At 35.9% G+C, this 20,365-nt stretch overlaps 1 protein-coding gene across 5 annotated transcripts; it reads right to left on the bottom strand.

Moving 5' to 3' along the window:
* On the bottom strand, nt 1–11,462 carry LOC103701802 (MADS-box protein JOINTLESS). 5 transcript variants are annotated; one of them, XM_039130056.1, is made up of 9 exons: nt 11,359–11,462; nt 10,882–11,078; nt 7,751–7,829; nt 5,233–5,294; nt 5,004–5,103; nt 4,885–4,926; nt 3,707–3,748; nt 3,473–3,642; nt 1–402 (listed from the first exon to the last, which is right to left on the bottom strand). In XM_039130056.1, the coding sequence occupies exons 2-9, from the start codon at nt 11,061–11,063 to the stop codon at nt 378–380; spliced, it is 702 nt and encodes a 233-aa protein (XP_038985984.1). In that variant the 5' UTR covers nt 11,064–11,078; nt 11,359–11,462; the 3' UTR covers nt 1–377. The 5 variants fall into 5 exon arrangements, with proteins under 5 accessions (XP_038985984.1, XP_038985985.1, XP_038985983.1 ...); XM_039130057.1 differs by having other exon boundaries at nt 11,318–11,452; XM_039130055.1 differs by having other exon boundaries at nt 11,233–11,451.
* Between the last annotated feature and the right edge of the window lie 8,903 nt (nt 11,463–20,365).

Below are 20,365 nucleotides of genomic sequence, written 5' to 3'. Positions count from 1 at the left end.
AAATCAATCCTCCCACATCCATCTCCCGTTCAGACTTCAGCATTCAATATTCAGCAATGAATATAATAATGCTGAAAGATTAATATTACATGCCATGGACAGATATTTCCAGTCATATAAGAACAAAGACGATGCCTGTCTTCTGATAGCAATGTATCCATTAAACGAAGGGCAGCAGGTTATGACATACAGATCACAATCCACACAGACCTCAGTAAGCCCACAATTGGTGGACCTGTAAAAGTACAGTGGTACGTAGCTCCCTCAACCGGGTTGTTATTCCATTCATCTATGACTTTAAACATGATTGCAAGTATTCTCTTTCCAAGTAGCGCAGAATGAAAAAGAATACTCCATCGATGAACAGTCTCCCACCATTACTTCAAGTTATGGACCGGCAACCTGCATCATTGATTAGAAAAGAATTCAGTACCTCATACAATTTTGGTTTGCTCTTGCTAACGCGAAAGTTTGACCGACCAACATGTTCTGCTTATTTGAAAGCAACTTCGAGGAAAACCATAGTTCTATGCTCTGATTTTAATTGTTCCTCACTGGTTAAAAATGCTGAAAAGAAAGATGAGCACCCTCAAAAATGTCATTTCGAATTGGCTATCAGAAAGCTTAAGTTTCATCAAGCACTTTTAAGCAAGCTGGCTTACATGTCTCTACCTTGATGGGGACTCATGATGCTATGTGCAAATACGGAGTTACAATGTAATGTTGGAAATAAACTATCCCATAATTAGTAAAATCTAAAATATTCTACTTCAACAAATAATAGGCAGAAATAGGCTTAGAGAAAATAAATAGAGAAAGAGAAAAAATGGAACCCGAAATGCTGAAGCGTGGTATGTTGGTCACTTTTCTTGAAATAGATTTCGTCACCTTACAATGCACTAGGCTTGGATGGCGTTCTACTCCTGAGATACAACAGCCTCTCGCACTGTTCCTTCTGCCTCAATAATTTGCATGGATCAAAGAAGCCTTCGAACCCCGAATCAGTATGCAGCAAGCCCGTTGATTGAAAGAAAAATAGCAGAAAGGGAGAATAGAAGTTCTCTGCTTTCGATTGTATATTCTGTTTAATCCGAAGAGGTCTATTTATAGACTTCTTCGAGACAGACGCGACCAAAAACCGATCCAACGGTCAAAACTGGTAATAAAGTTTGAAAAAATACTGGGAGTAGAGTCAGCGGATGCGAGATCGGTTGCGAAGAGGTGCAAGCGAGGAAGCGACGTAGCTCTTCGCGCCTTGGGTGCGAGGCACAGCCCACACACCTTTTGGCTCATTGCACCTGTGGTCCGACCTCGGCTCCTCTGGGCTTATCGCACCTGTGGTCCGACCTCGACCTCGGCTCCTCTTGGACGAGCACGGACGAGATACGACCTCGGGTCGGACGAGCACAGGCACAGAGAACCGAGCAATATAACCAATCTGCCTCTCCTTCACGTAAATAAATCCTCCATATGAGGATATAAAAAGGAGGGAAGAGAGATTCGAACGAACAACCTCATGCACCTCAAACCGACACACCAACCATCCACACCAAACTCCCTTCTTAACCTATATACATAATATATATGTTTTAAGTATGAAAACTTTTAATCATTATTTAATAAAAATCTAACATGTAAAACCTATGGCATCTTTCACTAATGGAGAATTCCAACTGCTATTTCTACATGGACCTTAGTACAGAGTTAGCAAAGCCAAGGTATGCTATTTGGATATATCAACGGGTAAATATCCATACTCTCATTATATCAGATGAAAGAGAAAACAGGATACAAAGATGAAAAGATACAACCACATGACTGCAACATTCTTTTCCAAGCAATTTTTTGCTTTGCAACAACTGGCACCTGAACTAAGCATCTATCCATCACTCCAGGCCTGACTTTGGCCCAGGATCAAAACCACTGGCCTGAGCAAATGGGCCTAAATCTGAACCTGCTGTTTTTTTCACATGTTGGACATGCTCAGCCCATTGAAAGCCCTAATATAAAAGCATTAAGTACATTTTTTTTCAAAACAACCTCTTTTACTTTCTTTAAGGGATTGTAATGAGATGTGGCTCTCATCATTTAATCTAAATCCATATCTATAGGTGGTGATAATTTCTCATCGAAATGAGACCATGTATTTAGTAAAGACCAACGATACAACTCTTGTTTGGTGAGGTACAACTCCCATGAAAGTGTGAAACCCAACCTCCATATTGAATTTTTCTCGACTAGGGAAAGGGGAAGAAAAAGAAAAACACTCTAACATCTGGTAGAATATAGTCTTCATCAAGAGACCACAATCAAAATGCTATCAGCTACCACATCAAGTCAAACACAACTGAAAGATTATTTTTTTAGGGATTTATCAGCATCTTTGTAAGATCATCTTAAAGTGAAAATCTGACATGGAATTTCTCTGCTGTTCATTTAATAATTTGATCCTCATTTCTCCTCTCCCTCTCTTCCCAACTTCTGGATTAGACAAACAAGGTGCAGCAGCCTAGTGTACATTATAGTTTATACATGCTTAGCATGCTGTTCTCATGAATTTTTTCATATTCTGACTTTGAATGTAAGTTTTTGACGACTGAATGTAGACTGTGAGCTTGAGTACGGAATTCTGTTAGCTCACTCTAAATTGAGTATCTATCCCTCCCCCCCCCCCCCCCCCCGCCCTTTCCTGCCAGCCTTTTATGTTTTATTTTGCTCACAAGGTGCAGGTTTTTTTCACATTAATATTTGGCATTTTCCTAACAAGATAGTCCAGGCATTAGAAATGGGTAATGGAGGGGGCCACATAAAACCTCTACTATTGGCTCCTCAAGCTCCTCAACTTTCAGCAAGAAGCAAGATTTACTTCAGCTACTATAACAATAGAAGGAGTTTTAACCCAAACCAATACAAGCACATTGATTATTAATCAAAGCAAAGAAATAATGTCTCACCATAAGAAAATACTATTTTGAAGAATACTAGCGGTAGTGGATGCTACAGGAAACTGTCCACATCATAGTGAACTCACATTAAAAATAAATACTAAAATTCTTCATTAGTTTCAGCAAGAATTATTATTATCTTCCATTCCATATTCTGGTTAATACACTGAAACTTGAGTTACATATCTGATTACAGTTAAGAATTAAGACACTTTCTAAACGTGGAACAGCCGGCAAGATGGATACTCAAATTTTGTTCTTTGAATATCTACGTTTGTCCTCAATGAAATACATGGTAAAGTGTGACTGCTGTTTTTGTTATTCGATCTATGTCTCCATCCTTGAGATAAATTCTAAGTCATGTAACTCTGTGGGAAGTGCCATTTCTCATAAAAAAAAATAGGAATCCATTTCAATGCTGCATAACATCTCATTTTTTCAGAACAACTTACTGTTTTTTTTTTTTTGTTCTCTTTTTTTTTTTCTTTAGAGAAAAACATCTTACTGGATTTCATTCATTTACTTACCCTAATTTGAGGGAAGTGTCAGAGCTGTCGTCGTAGTCCTGTGGCACTCCCAAGTGTGAAGCATTAGTAACCGACTCAGATGACTGCCCATCCTCATAGATAACATTTTCTGAATCAGTCAGCACCTGTCTCCCTGCTCTGGCCATCTCCACCACCTGTATCTCCACAACCTATTTAATAAAGAGTATAAGGGCGGAGAAAGTGAACAAATAATAGTTAAAATAAGTGCATTACCTGCTTTCGCAGTTGCTCATTTTCTTCCATCAGTTGCATTCCCTATTCGTCCATCAAAAACAAAAGGAAAGGATATGATGACCAAGGACTGTATTTGTGATTCCAAACTATGAGCAAGCGAGAGAGAGATTTCTCCATCTAATTTCTGATCTTACAGCACAAAATATTTAGAATTTGCTTATATCATAATATTTCGTGTATTTCTTATTTGATAGCAGTACTAAGAGATGACCTAAAAACAGACAAACAGCAATTATATGTTCTGGTGCTGCTTTTCTAAAACAGTCCCTCGAGGATGGCGTGGACAGGGTAGAAAAGATGGGGGATTAGCCCCTCTGAATCTCTCAAAAAACACAACAATAATAACATCAATAGAAGAAATGCATGGACCATCATATGGAGCAATACTAAACTGAAAACATTTTTTCTTCTGATGATTTCGCAGGTTCAAATTCAGCATAACAGTGTATGAAAATATTTTGACGAGCACAGTAATATTCTAATTGTTTATTTGGTCATCTTCTTCACACTAGAGAAGGCCTGGCAATCTGCATCCTTCTGGGCACAGCGGAGATCAAAGAGAATTAAACCACAACTGAGTAGAGGCTTGAGATTTTCTAGTCCTGGCGATCTCTTGGTGCATTTGGAAGGAAAGAAACAACAGCATCTTCCTGAACAACAAATCTTTTTCCATGCAGATCTTGCATAAAATATAACTCCATTTTGAAGATTGCATGAGATTTGCACCAAAAAAACTGAAGGACTTGGAAGATTCTAAATCCTCTATTCACATGGCCTGTGTAGCTACTTTAGCCAGAAAAGAGAATGTCAAGCACTATAAGGTCTTTTTTTTTAAGTTTCCACCCGTTGAGGGGGCTTTGTTTTCTCCATCTTGAAGCTTGTTTTGCACTTTTTGTATTCTCATTGAAAGGTATGGTTTTTTTTTTTTTTTTTGCCTCATCCTTTTTCATTCAATAAAAATGTTTATTGTTAATAAATTATGAAATTGTTGTAGTACATAAAGCAAACTCCGTTATTTTATTTTTTGTTCTGAAGCCTAAACATCCTTCAATTGTTCCATAAATAAAGGAGAAGGCATTTATCAGTACTTATGGTGTAAATAAATTTGCACATTGCTCCAGAAGCCTAGCACGCAGTTTGTACATGTCCAGTCTCACCTTTTGTTGAAGACAATTGATCTGCTCCATAATTTGTTGACCCTGACACATTCATTATTCAAGAGGTGAATGAAGGGTATATGATGAATAAAAAGAACATCAAGGGCATGGAAACCTACCTTTCTTTCCAGCACACAGCTTAATCCTGTTTCAAGAGTTTTTTCTAGCTGCTGCAGCTCCTGTATGGTTAATCCTTGGAGCTCTTCTCCTCTCATCTGTCTGCAATATATGGAGCATACGCAAGTTCTCAATAATTGCTATATATGTATGCCTATTTGTATTTTTGTATGTATGTATACAAACATATTTATATTAGTTTATATATCACAGATTGAATATATGAAATACCTCAGTTGAAGGCTTGCTTCTGCAACTTGTTTGTTCAGTCTTGTGTAGTTGCTATTCTCTAGCTGAAAATAAAACACACAGTTGTTTATTAGCATTGCTGCTAAGCATGTGATCTATAGTTATAAATATGGTTGCATGGATACAAAAACGAGAACTGTATTTAGATATGTCAAAATGTTTTGACTAGGCAAGAAGAAAAAAAAGGAGATTTAGGGATAAATAGAAAATTAATTTTAACTAAATCATGTGTATTTAGATACTGTATAAATTTTTTTAGAAATATTATTTATTAAGGTCTTCCAAGATGGATGTTTCTTATCCAAACTTCCCTATTAGTTTAAAGATCTTATTAAAATGATATTTTATAAAGTCATTTTAATACCTACATTCTTGAATTTTTAAAAAAGAGCAAAATTTACTTTGAACGCTATTGTAGTAAGTCAACCACATTATTAATTTTAAGATCTGCAATTCAAAACTTGATAAATATCAAAGTGTCCAACATGTATGTATTGAGGATATGTTTCTGACATGGATTTTAAGACCTAGATGTCAGCGTCCATGGAATATAGGTTATAAACAACTATAGAAAGTTATCTACGGCCAGGGTACAAATTAAATAATAATACTTTTATGAATCCATGGATCAAAAGCAAAGATCTTGAGCACTACAAAATAGTAATATTTGTGCATATATTGCAATGCTAATGATTTGACTTGAGACATGACAAAAATGAATTTTATTGAAACATGTGAATGTAATTATAATTTCATATAGAGCACAACTTTAACCAGCTCATAGTGAAAGATCATTGCTAATGAGTAGTTTTAATCTCTTATGTTATGCCACTTCATTCAAGTTTAGTATTTGGCTCTCATAACTTCAACTGTAATATACCAAATATCTCATCTTTATTGTCAACCTATTGGATATATGGAACCAAACAATGTCATTAGTACCATATCATTCTGATAGAGAAACAGAATTGGGATAAATGAAGGATACAAACTGAAATGTACGACCGTCCCAGCCCATTCTGTCCGTCCCAATACTTGAGATGCACTAGGACGGTCAAGAGATGATCGGGATGAACCAAGATGCAAACCTTTTTATTTTTATTTTCATTCTTATGATTACAAACTATTTCAATCTGTTCGAACGCCATATAATCCCATCCTAGTACCGTATCATCCCAGGAGGAAAGTGAGAAGGGGTCCAAAGCCAAGATTTAAACCCTCGGATACAAGCTCATGCACATGTCAATATCATGAATTTTCAACTAAATGATAAATTCTTCACTTCACAATAGTGCAAAAAATAAAGAAGATTAAAGATTAAACAAAGTTACAATAGTCCCATCATCTACTTCCTAATCTTAATTGTAGATATATCAGTGAGTCCACATCATAGAATATGAAGCATATATGATTTTGACTCCACTGCCAAGTGCAAAAGACAAAAGTAAACATACTAGTATTAATGAGGTGACCAAATTTAATGTTGAACAGCAAGAAACAGTAATAATAGGGAGAAACTTTTTTTAGTAGCAAGGTAAAGGTTCATTTAGATTTCCCCTTCATAGTTATCAACCCTCCAGATCACTTGCCAATTTATCAAGGTAAATAATTTTCTCTTTTTCTACTTATATTTTCTTTAAGATAAAAGAAAATCCAATAAGCTTATGCTTTATGCTCAAGGCTTATGCCATGGCTTATTGAAATCCAAATGACTCACCTTAAACCACAATATCTGCAAAAATCTTAGCAAAATAAGCACACTTACAATGAGGTAAGATTGCTTTTTTCTAAGTAACCTTTTCTATAATTATATACAGTATATATGGAGATGGGTTTAATGCTCTCAAAGCATAACTAGTTTGGTTTGCTCCTGCATTGGAATGCACAGTGACTCATTATCCACATCATTCATTGCACTCTACATACTTAAATCACATGTGGACTAGGATTTAAGCTGTTTAAATAGCTACCAACAGGAGATTAAAACACATATTTTGTTTAGTTTTCGGTAATATATCTTTTACTCGTCGCTGGCTTTTCCAAAACATTTAAAATTAATAGATCATGCTTACAAACACTATGGATGTTCTATACATGATGGTTGTGTGGTTATCATTTAGATGCCCCATGAACATTAAAGTCATTCCAAAATTACATCTAGATCAATAACATACACTAACCATGAAGCTAATCAGTGGAATTCTAACACTTTTGTAATGTCCAAATTTTGGTAAAGTTGTAATCATCTGCAATTAATCCAGGTTCACCTCATACCCATTCAGAGACAGTACAAGAATTATGGAAAAAGATCAGAAATGACAGTATTTACTCCTATTTCTCTCCCAGTGGCCTGCTGATTTTCAAGTTGCATCCAGACAAAACAGACTAGAGATATAATGATACAATCCATTATCGCTTGTTTTGATTTGCCCGTATGAAGGCCAAATTGATAGAGTAAACCTGGAAAAAAAATAATGATAAGGATGTCAGGATAGCTTACATTCAAGTCAAGAGATGGTTGTTCTACTTTCTGTAGGTTCTTCGAATGCAGACTGTGCTTTTCGAGGATTTCCTTCATACTTCAAAAATAGAAAATAACAAAAAAAATAAGCATGTCAACAGCATTTTCATAATTTTGAAGCTATTGAGTTGTTTAAACTTTGCAGAATGCTTCAATAGGCACATACTTGGTGTTTCTTTACTGAACTTGAGTGATTAGTACTTGTTTCACATAGGGAAAAGCAGTTTATAGAAATAGAATCAGCGGTAATTTACAAACTATAGCGTCAAATCCTCAATAAAGAGGAGAGCTTTGTATCAAGCTCCTAAAGTTTTGATTATTTCCTCTCCTCCACAAGCTTCGATACTCAATTAAATTTGCGTACCGGAATGGTATTATAAACAGCATAAATTTTGGACCACTAAAGAAACACACTTTATTGGATAAGGATCTATCTAATCAAACTAGTCTGAATTCACATTGGCGCATTCTTATACATCATACCAGACTTGAACTATGTTGCTCAGCTTTTAATAAAGAGACTTAATTTACCTTAGGTTAGTTAGATACCATTATATATTCTTTCAAGAAAATTATTATAGTTTCAACTATTTGAGTGATTACGTAGATGTTAAGGGTTTAGCTTTTCCGTACATTTCCTCAAATGTAAATTCATAAGTTTCAAAACTGAGCAACATTTTTTTTTTAATTTGTGCTGATGGGGTGTGCTTTTCTATTCCAGAAAGGTACCTGAATCAATATCAGATGTTATCCATGACATGAAGAAATATTCTGACTCTACCTCAAAAAGAACTTGTTGAACATGTAATTTGATGGTATGCCACTAGGTAATGCCCAACATATTAGGAAATACTCTTCCCTGATAGTGTTCCTTATATACTTTTGGTTAAAGGTCTTGAGTTACATAGAGATATCTTGTATTGCTCATCCAGTAGATCAGGGTTTGACAAATAAGCCTGCCACTAGGTGCTCCTTAAAAATCATGTATCAGCACATTTAGCACAAATAACAAGTTCATTTAGAGCATAAAACACCAAAAAACAAAAAAAAAAAAAGAGAGGAAAGCATACAAAACATATGTTGTCTTCTTTCAGCCTTTTTATGGCTTTCTCTGAACTCCTTTTCCTTTGGTGAACAGTGAGTACACATCTAAAACATTTTCAGACTATAGATATCTTTGATTTTTCTTAACTAATAGGAGTAAATATATCGATCCTTTATATTTTCTTTTCTGTGAAATTATTCGTAAGAGCATATGATCTTTTTTGTCTGATCAAAGACTAAGCATATTAGTCTTAGTGTTATTAATGGGAATTTAGAAAATTAGTTACATCGGGTTCAACTGCTGGTCTTTTAAATATACTTATTGCTCCATAAGAGCCATGTCCAGGGATGTGCACTCCATTTAATTTTAATTATACATCACACTGTCCTGGATTAACAATTAAATTTACAAAGAGGTGTTTAAAATCCAAGACGACAGTGTATATTGTTTGGAGAGATGGTGGTGTTAAACTACTTCACTTTTACCAGATACTGTCATCTTTTGCTTTTTATGATTTGAAATTAAATAATTATGAAATCAAAGGAATTTTTAGAAGAGCTGGTAGCTAACTCCTTAATTGGTTCCCTGACAGTCAAGTAAGACCTAATTCATGATCATTTTAAAAAAGACAAGTGGAACTCTCTTCTATAACCCATGTAGAACTTTCTTAGGCATTAGATCATGGAAGATCACCACATTGCTCCACTCCCTCGTTTTGATATTTGTGATTGAGCATTTTGATGTGTGGTTGCTCATGTTAAGATGCTGGAGATCAAAGTCTAATAGCTTATTTTCCATGATATTTAAGCAACACACATGGTTTGATTTTTCACCTTCTAAGTAATCATTCAAGGCACGGCTTGCTTACCTAAAAAGCACATCTTTATACTACCAAACAAGTGTTAGTTACTTCATAATCACTTTGGATGGTCCTTTCTATCACAAAATAGTCATCCAAAGCTGATATTTGTTCTTTTGTTCACCAGGAAAAAGAAACATAATACTTTTTCCCATGTGAATGCTTATCCTTGTGCTTAGCTGATTAGATATAAAGATCTAGATGAATAGTCTGCCCAACTAAACCAGCTACATCTTCGAAGCTAAACCAGCTGTTGTCTTCTGAACAATGATGAATCTTCACTGAGTCTTAAGGTGCAAAATACTTGTGTCACATATACTACATGAACCAAAAGTCCCATCTCTTCCAGATCTTCTCATCATATCACATAGGTTTATTATATTACGACTGTCCACACTTGAGCACGTGTCCTCTGGGTAATAATCATTTTCACCGTAATCTCTCTAACCCGAGAAGGTTGCATCTTCCAAAGTGGCTCACTCGAAAGTGTCTACGGTGAACAACCTGTGATCACTAGCTACCTACGCCAAACTATGTGCACCCCAATTCTTCAAGGCAGGTTCTGATACCTCGACACTACCTGAAAGTGTACAATTGGTGACCAAGTCATCAAGACTATTCTCAGAATACTCTTCATTATGGATTAAAAGAAACAAATAAAGGACCCAAAACCCGCTTAGCTAAAAGCCCGAATGGAGCTTCACCCTGATCGAACACCTTAAAAACCCTAGAACCCAAGGAGATGATAAGAGTCCAACATATTATCCTAGAACCCAAAACAAATCCAAAAAGAACCCATGAAACCCACTTTACTCCCAAAAGGACAGTCATCTATAACTCTATAGTAACAGACAACTATCCAAGAACCTTCTTAAAAACCCCAGAAAGCCCAACAAGGTAATGGAGAAGATCGGTAAAACCTAGATCCTCTCTATTTATCCCATATTTTGTTGAACTACCCGGAGCTGAGGAGTTCCAAGAAAAGAATTCAGAAAACCAAAATCCAAAACCCAAACTAAGTTCCAAGAAAATTCAGCAAAAACACCATTCTACAATAAGTGAAAACAACTGAAACAAAGTTCAAAGACACGAAAGGAAATGGTGAAATTGAAAACCCAAAGCTAGCTCCTCCTTTATTATTATTATTATTTTTTATGTGTGTGTTTGTGCGTTGGGGGGTTCATCTTTTTTTGTCCAACTGCTTACTTTAAGCTGGAGAACTCAAAAAGCTTGCCAGTGGAGGAGAAGATGATGAGGGCGACGTCGGCGTCGCAAAGGATGGCGAGTTCCTCGGCCTTCTTGAAGAGCCCCCTCCTCCTCTTGGAGAAGGTCACCTGCCTCGCCGTCGCGTTGTCTATCTTCCTTATCTGAATCTTCTCCCTCGCCATCGCTCTCCTCCAAACCTGTAATTAAATAATCCACCAAACAAACCAAGAAAGAAAGGTTTCACTGAAAAAAAGAGATAAAAAGAAAAAGCCAAACCAAGAAAGAACAACCAAACAAAGTAACGAAGAGGGAATAAAAACTCCACGTAAATATGGCAAAAAAGAGCGGGACCTTTCCAAATTAAGTAGAAAGAGCCCTAAGACTAGTCAGTGAGGGTTTCTAATGGGATCGGAGGAAGAAGAAACAAGAAACGAACAGAGAAGAGGGAAGGCGAGGAATAACCCAACAATATCTTACACCTCGGATTCCGGATCTCTTTTTTTTCAACGCTTATGATCGAATTGGATTTGGCCTTCTATGGGGTGGTCCAGAGGCCAATGGGTGGGGGAGGGAGGGTAAAGAAGGGGGAAATGGCGATGCTTTTTATGGTAAATTTGCGCCACAGAAGGCACCAGTCACACCTCTGAGAAGGTCTTCCGTGTAGTCCCTTTCGGGGAACTGTGGCCTTTCGGAGTACAGTCAGCGTTATCTTTAACTCGAGAAAAAGTGGGGAGAAATTTAAGATGGGGTAGGTGGCGGAATCTTATTAGGCGGATGGGGGATGATTCGTCTGCTTGGGTGGAGAAATACATGGTTGTGTTAGGTCTCTTTCCACCACGTATCCGGTCGTTCACGGAAGGGATAACTAATGCAATTAATGGAAGGCTCCAGAGGCACTGCTCGGTGATGAATAAAACGAGAGTGATTAATAATAGAAAGATATCGTTTAACCGCTCGCATAGAAAAATTCTATGTACAAGTGAAAATAATCTCCCCTCACAATCACTATTGCCGCCGAGGAGGTGGATTAAATCTATCCCAAAAAAAAACAGTTGTCTAAAAGTTTTAATAATTTGATCGAAATTGAATCATGGGATTTTGTATTCAGATCAACTAAATTTTAATAGTTATAAAAAAATTAAATTTTCTAAATTGGTGAATTGGACCTCCTTGATGTCCATGCTTGGCCTGCATCACATGATCAAAAAGTCACATTTCATTGTAAATATCTTATCAGTGCCCCCCGAAAGACCTTCTAAACCTAGGATAGCTGTCAAAGCACTTTGCAAATAGTATTCTTTTTATTGCTTTTTGGCATGTTCAGAAGCCTCGTATGCTTTCCGTGGAATAAACAACTTAAAGAAAGAAAAGGAGAAGAAAGAGGAGAAGGAGGAGGAGGGGGAAAAAAAAAAAAAAGGAGGAGAAGAAGAAACAACAGAAGATGAACAAAGACAATTGCAGAAAGGATGAGAGAAGCACCAGCAAGAGAGCAATCCGAAAAACAAATAAATATTATGTTTTTTAAAAAAATATATACTTTTTTGGAACTATTATAAATGAAAGTTTCTCATGTATTAAGATACTTACTCTTTCATAAACTCCCATATTTTGAAAATGTATCAATATTATTTCACAGATAAAACATAACAATCCAAACAATTCCTTATGTAGGAATATATTAGCTTGGATGTTCACTATTAGACCACCTAATGATGCATCGTATTAATGACTCACTTATTCTAGAGATGCACGAGATGCCCGGCTAAGCAAGCTCAACGCATCCATTGTGCAAATGCACAATGTTTTCGCGTGCTTTAAGAGATTAATATAGGCATTAAATTTATTTTTATTTCTAATATGTGTTTGTCCAAGTATAGCTATATTCACCTTTCTCATTTGTTATCTTCTTTTTCAAATAAATAATTACTAGATATGTTAACAAACTTCTGTCTCATATTTATTACTCTATATCCTTGGAATCTAGATTTAGAAGCTCAGAACAATGGTACATAGAGTTCTGTCTCTTTTTTGTTTCATGTCAAAGAATTGGATGCCCCCTTGCTTTTTCAAAAAGCATACACCATACAAAAAAATATTAGCTACTGATAATATGAAGATAGATTGCTAACGAGGTATATAAAGTTAGAAAAGATATTAACTATGATTGGTAATAGTAGTCAAACTATTAGTTAAATGGTAAATATTAAGGATATTTACCATTTTTGTATTAAGGATATTCGTGACTTGTTTTTCATTTTTGTATCTCCATTCAAGTCAAATTAATTAGATCGTGACTTGTTTAAGTTTTCGAGTTAACCTGTCAATCCCCATCCCCGCCCTCTCTCTCGAATTCTAAGCATGCATAAAGTTCCTAAACCATGAATATATTGTCTTCTTCCATTAGAGGATGACAAGCAAGAGAAAAATGTACAAATAGGAGATCTGAAAAGGAGTGAGCTAAGATAATTGCAAAGAGAAATTTATATAGATGATTAAGAATATAAAAAGTAGTTGTACAATTGTTGACCAACCTAACTTATGGCATCCAAATATGGAATATCTGCAACAACACAATTTCCTCTTCCATCTTTGCAAATTCAAAAACTAAAAAAATAACGGTTCGAATATATAAAGAGAATGGAAGTATTATTCAACAAGACTTCCATGATTCGAGTGTTATAACCAAGTCGATCACCTAGGCTTTCACTTTTGCCATGTTTTAAAATAATAGCCATTATAGCATCACAACAAAATAGTTTCAGAAGAGGACTGTTGAGTTACAAACAATGCTTATTATTTCTTTGTTATTTCATTGTGTGGCTGTTATATAACAGGAAATCAAGATAGCTGTCATTATTTGATATTTGCACTATTCATTTAAATAAAATATTTTTAAAATATCCAACAGCTAAAAAAGGTTCTTTCATTTAAATGTTAATTAGACAGTGGTTTGATAGTTAAGAGTTGTTATTTTAGTAATTACTGACTGCTATTTTTCAACATTATCATGACAGCCACCATTCAAATATCTTTTTGTTCTCAAATAATTTTTATTCAAGCACATATATCTGGATGCATAATAGCTGTTATATTCCATCTGTGGGGAACAAGCAGCTGTCATCAAGTCATAACCATTATAATGGTGTCGTTCTAAGTGGATTGCGTTGTTATTGAAACTTTAGATCTGATTTGAAGTTTGATCTTTCACTCTCACATGTAATGTTGCTTCTTTGGCTTTTAATGGTTGAAGTCCGCATCGAGTACTACTGGAACTGGCTGTTCACCACTACTTGGCCATGAATGAAATTTTAGGCAGCCTCCTAACGTGCTTCCACCGAGAGAAATATTTGCCATCCCCAAAAGCCTGTCTATACAGACCATGAGGGTATAAAAAAAATAAGTATTCCATATTTTCGAATCAATCGAAGCTGCTTAGGTTCCAAATGGAACGAGTTATTCTTGAATAATTTGCCCGGCCTTATAACAACCTCACTAAAGTTCTTCTAGTTATGAGATGGATCAAGCTCGCCCTATCTTAGTTATAAAAAAATCAAACTGGACTGATCCTTGCCCATGAAACTACAAGCTTGGACCTAGTCCAAGAATCACCCATCACTATATTGTGCTAAAATATAGTATGACATCTAAGTTTATATGCAATACAAACTAATATATTGTATTTTTTAAAACTTACTAATTGATATTATTGCAAACTAGAGTAGTTTCCATCAACAAAAAGGAGAAAAAAATCCTATAATGTTTAAGATTATGATCGGTGGCAAAATTTAAAAAAAAAAAAAAAACAAAAACAAAAGCACGAGTGGATAACTGGCCTCTAAAGAATCTTGTTCCTCTAATAAAGATTACAAGGAGCTAAAACTAACAAAAAGAATCCATGCAGCAAGAAGAAATTCTAAGAATAACCCTCTTCTCGCTATCATACACTACAAAAGAAAGGATATCTCCCGACGGTTTTTTTGGTCTCTACCGACGCTTTTAAGCGTCGGCGAATATCCAGCCCACGCACCGCAAAGCGTGGGTCAGACATCGGGCAGGTGGGCGTGGGTCCAGTTTTTGCCGACGCTAAGAGAAAGCGTCGGCACAAAAAGGACTTTTCCGACGCTAATGAAAGCGTCGCGAAAATACTCAACGCCGACGCTTATAAGCGTCGGCGTTAGCAACCTGTTTTTTTAAAAAAAAAATAAAAACAGATGCATTAATGGCTTTCGAAAGCAAAGGAATTAAAAAAATACTCAGCTCTCTTCTCTTCCCCGCCTCCTCACCTTCAACTCCTTCCTCTCCCTTGCCGTCCGCCTCTTCTATTCTTCCTTCTTCTCCATTTAATTACTTCGGTTTCTCCCACTTCTGTAGCCTCTGGCTTTTCTATTGCCTCGGTCTCTCTCGCTTCCTCTCCCTCCGCTGAGCTGTCTTCTTCTTTCTTCTCCTCCTCCCCTTCACGAAAGGCATTCTCTTCTTCGGGAATGAGGCCTCCTTTGTCAACGGAGAAGCTCCATCTTCTCCTACGTTCGACGGAGAAACTGGCTCTCCTCGCTTCTTTCTCGCTGGAGTAGCTGTGACTCCTTACATCCCTCTCCGTGGAAAAGCTGTGCCGCCTCCTTTCCTTGTTTTTGGAAGAGGAGCTGCGCCCCGCTCCTTTCCTTTGCTCGGCGACGCGGGCCCGCCGCCTCCTCCTCCTCCTCCTCGATCGTGTTCAGATCGATCCCCATCCTCTCCCTCCCAACACCCCACGCCAAAGAGTAGCAGAAAGAAGAACGGAGAAGCCCAAAGGTGCAGTAGATAAAGAAAAGGGGAGAACGGGTGGGGTCTCCAGTGTGGGATTAAAAGAAGAACTTCGGCGGATGGAGCGGCTGGGTGAAAAAGGAGGGATCGGGGGAGCGGCTGGGTGAAGAAGGAGGGATCGGAGGAGTTGGGCCCCTTTTGGCCTCCGACGACGCTTTAAAGCGTCGTCGTCTCTAAGATCGGGGGACCCGCTGCGTGAAGAAGGAGGGATCGGGGTAGTTGGGCCCTTTTGGCCTCCGACGACGCTTTAAAGCGTCGTCGTCTCTAAATTTCACCCGACGCTATAAAAAGCGTCGTCGAGTTTCGACCCCCGCTCGAAATTCGCCGACGCTTTTTGATAGCGTCGGCGGGGAAGAGTCGGCAAAACCATATTTTTTTGTAGTGATATATAGCCTTCTCTCTCAGCCTTCTCATCTCTCTCATCCCTGTACTTAAAACCCTAAACATGTGCAGCTACCTCTTCATATATACTTTCCAAAACTTTTAGTATAAAACCATTGCCATTAGATCCTTTGTGTATGTCTTTCCCTTTCTCTCCAAGGCATAGTAAGAGAATCCCAGGGAAGCTTAGTTGAGTGATTAAACCCCTCTTATTTTATATTTCTTTGGTTAGGATGTCTAATTGCCAAGCAATTAGACCTTGTATTTTCTAGACATGACCCTTTTTATTGCTATATGACTCTGTCTCAACATTCGTTCCTTTTTTTACCTTAGTCGTAAAGAACAAACCATGATTTCCCCCATCAAGTGAATTCAAGGTTGTCATAACCTTGGAGCAATGGATCACTTTGATGCTCTGGATGCATGCTCCACGAGGTGTAGGGGCAAACCTATTTTGAGTTTTGGAAGAAGTTTGGTAAGGATGGCCATTGAAGGCCTAGGATTGGCTATGGAAGGCCTAGGATTATTCAGCAGGAGAAGAAGCTGGTTTTGGTGGTTTAGTGGATCCTTGGCAACAAAGAAGGCTAGTTTAAGTGGTTAGAGAAAAAGATGGAGCTAAGGATTACAAGATGTCCGATATGGACTTGGAATAACCAGGGAACATGTATTATAGGAATGATCTCTCTCGATCTCTCTCTCTCTCTCTCTCTCTCACACACACACACACACACACACACACACACACACACACACACACACACACACACGCATGCACACATAATCTATCTCCCACACGTGCACATGCACACACTCTTCTCAATCGTTTGGCCCTGTCATGTACTTCTTTTTGCTTCTCTTTTGAGAAACAAAGAAATTGACATCCCAACAAAAGTATTGATATAAGTGAAATTTGATCTTAATTGTAAAATTGATAACCAATTGAACAATCTTTGGTGCTATACTTTCATTCATAGCTTATTTGTCCATTTCGCATGAAGAATCTTGTTCTCCACTTCTTTATACAACTTATTTTTGTGACTTTGCTTTTAAGTCCGGCAAATCTACTCTCGATTGAACTCAGTGAAATGATGCCTCTTGTACAAATAAACTAATTTTGGTCCATATCAAGATCCATTGGACTGATTTTATCGCTATAGTTGACTTTTACAACTAATAGGTCTTGCTTTAGGCCTACTTAAAGCCACCTTAATTCATTGTATTGGTACTAGTGATGTGCTGGTTTTTTGTTACATTTCAATGAATCTCATGTAAAATGATGAATAAGATTTAGAATAATCTAGTGATGTGCCTTTTTTTAGAGCTAAGGTTGTTCCATCAAGATTTCTTCTTATAAAATAAAAAAGTATTTGCCCTAAAGGATATATTTGTTAAAAGCCATATCTCTTTTGGCTGCATAGTGAGCCTCCATTCTTGTTTGCAAACCTTTCTAAAAGTTGCATATTATACCATATTTGGCTGGTCTTTTGAATATTTTTATCTTGTATGACTAAATATTGATTAATGTATTGTGCACAGCTATTTAAATGCAAAACATCAAGCACAGACCTCAATATTTCAATACCGCATAGATTTTAGCATAATCCTATATTAATTTGTTGTTTTCTCTCATGAGATATCCCAATATTTCTTTACTAGCAATCCACGTGGTTAGCAATTTATACTATATGATTGCATTTTTCATGGGCATGATTTGTTCTTAACTAGGGATGGCAATTTGTGACTCAATTCATAAATGACTCGCTTTAAGCAGTTAGGGTTTGACATAAACGGATTTGGATTATAAATAGGTCAAACCGTCTAAACCTGTTTATTAGATGGGTTGAATTTAGATTTAAACCTTTAACCCATTTAAACCGTTTTGACTCGTTTAATAATTAGGTTAGGTTATTATCCGACCTATTTAATCTAATCCGCTTAACCTGTTTAAATCCATTTAACCCATTAAAAACCTATTTAACTCGCTTAACCTATTTAATAAATAGATTATGTGGGTCGGATCGGATTATCTATTTAATAAATAGATCAAATTTAGATTTAAAATTTTGACTTGTTTAATAAATACATCCGATTCGGATTGATAAATTTTTGATCCGACCTGATTGCTATCCCTATTCTTAACCTTATAGAAGCAATTGCATATATGAGTACCAAAATGGAGCACTCTTCTTTTGTTGCTTGGGTGGTAAGTTTTATCTAATTTTGTTTTATAGTTTATCATTATATAATTCCCATATCCTACTTTTAGCATCACATTATATATATTTATTGTCCTAACATTATTGCCGCTCTTCGAGATGCTGAATCAATTTCATGTGCGAAGATATTGAAATTGATTACTTTTTTATATAAAATACTAGCTTATCGCTTGTTCTACAATAGTGCTAAAGTATTTTTTTTTTGGCTATTTAGAAAATTTTTGAAAAAGAAGAATGAAAACTGGGGGATAGTAAACATAAATTTTTAATTTCTTTGACTTGGAAAGTCCATTAATTTCTTTTTAGGTTTCTACCATCCATATAATTGAAATTGTATTTTTAACAAATTTTTTGAGGTATTTTTGCGACAAATCAAACTCATAAAATTGAGTAGCTGAAGATACTCAAATATGATGTTACCACACCTCGCTTTTAGTTATTATGGTTCATTTTGCTTGGTGAAAAATATAAATTTATGATTATGGTGATGTACTTAAGTGGTTTATCATGAAGTTGTTGGAATAAAATCCGATCAAAAAGAAATGCGATGCCTCCATGCAGATAAAGAAATTTCCAAAACATTCCAACAGTTAACTGAAGATGAATATAAATAGCATAAAAGTAGATTGTGTTCTTTTGTAGCTTAAAATTTTTCATTCACTGTTATGTGCTCCTGTGTGCAACAGAGTTGGCTTTTTAGGGGAGATAAATTATGAAGAAATTTAAAAATTCTACATTTTAAATCTAGCTGATACGAATTTGGGCCTAGGTCCATTTCCTTAAAATTGATGGCAATAGAAGAATTTAAAAATTATACAACTTCAATATCTCCATTATATATATGATGGAGAAATCTTTACGTAAAAGGATGTTTTAGAATTCTAATATGCCACTATGTCTTCTTGGGTTTTGAATTTGCGAGGCTACTTATCTTTAGATTTCATGTACTTAAATCTTTTAAAATTAAATAAAAATAAAGTCAACACCTAGCTCCCTCATCTCCTCTTATTTTCTTATTCATATGCACCACTTGTCTCCATGTCTAGTTCTAAGGTCCCATTTAGCAGAGTTGTTGGCAATAGAGCTTTAGAAGTAGAGTTTTTGGAATAGAGATTTTCAAAGTAGTGCTTTTTATAAAAAACTATTTGTTATTTAGTAATTGCATTATTAAAGTGCCATAAAACTTTAATATGTGTTTCGTCAACAAACAAAAAAAATACTTTTGATATCACAAAATGGCCATAAAAAACAGTGTATTTCTCATCATCCTTCCTAAAAAGATAGCCAAACAATAAAGATTTCTGAGCGCCTGCCCGAGTGCTAAAAATCTTTTGGGCTGCTTGCAAATTTAGTTGAGTGATCACCAGTACAATAGAGCATAATAAAATATAATATATATCAATATATAAATATATAATATAGTCTAATATTACTGTAATATAATATAATAATATTCTAATATAGTTAATATAATATTATATACTATAGCATATTAATATAATATAATTCGATACTATATAACCTGACACATTAATATATTATAATATAATATTATATTGTATTATATTTATAATATAATATAATATTTTATATAAAATATTATAATATTTATTATTATATATCAATATTTATTTATATAATATTTTTAGATACTAATTTTTAGAAAAAAATATAGAAGCACGCAATTATATAGAGCCACGTGGCATTCACGACATGGGAGCTTTGGTCACACTGTGGTATATATCTCTCGGCTGCGCACGTATGTAGGATTTTTGACATTTTTTATCATTAATATCTTATATATACATGCAATTTTAAGAGAACCATTTCCGTATTAAAGTAGGACCCACATTGCAATGCAGTAAGTTACACGTGGCTTCCTGTTAAGCTTCTAGGACCATTTCTCGTCCAATGCAGCCACCACATCATCCCACGCTGATCAGCCAAAGTTGGTCACGGCACCCAAGGGGTGGGGCATTCTGGTCCGCCGCAGAGCATATGATATTTTTAAATGACCATGTGCCCCCTTTCGATTAACAATGAATATCTGTCATTTTAAGAGACTTCATGTCCTTTTTCGTCATTAT

This window comes from Phoenix dactylifera, chromosome 9 (genome assembly GCF_009389715.1).
Source record: "Phoenix dactylifera cultivar Barhee BC4 chromosome 9, palm_55x_up_171113_PBpolish2nd_filt_p, whole genome shotgun sequence".
NCBI classification, from domain to species: domain Eukaryota; kingdom Viridiplantae; phylum Streptophyta; class Magnoliopsida; order Arecales; family Arecaceae; genus Phoenix; species Phoenix dactylifera.
This window is presented reverse-complemented; position numbering and strand designations above follow the sequence as displayed.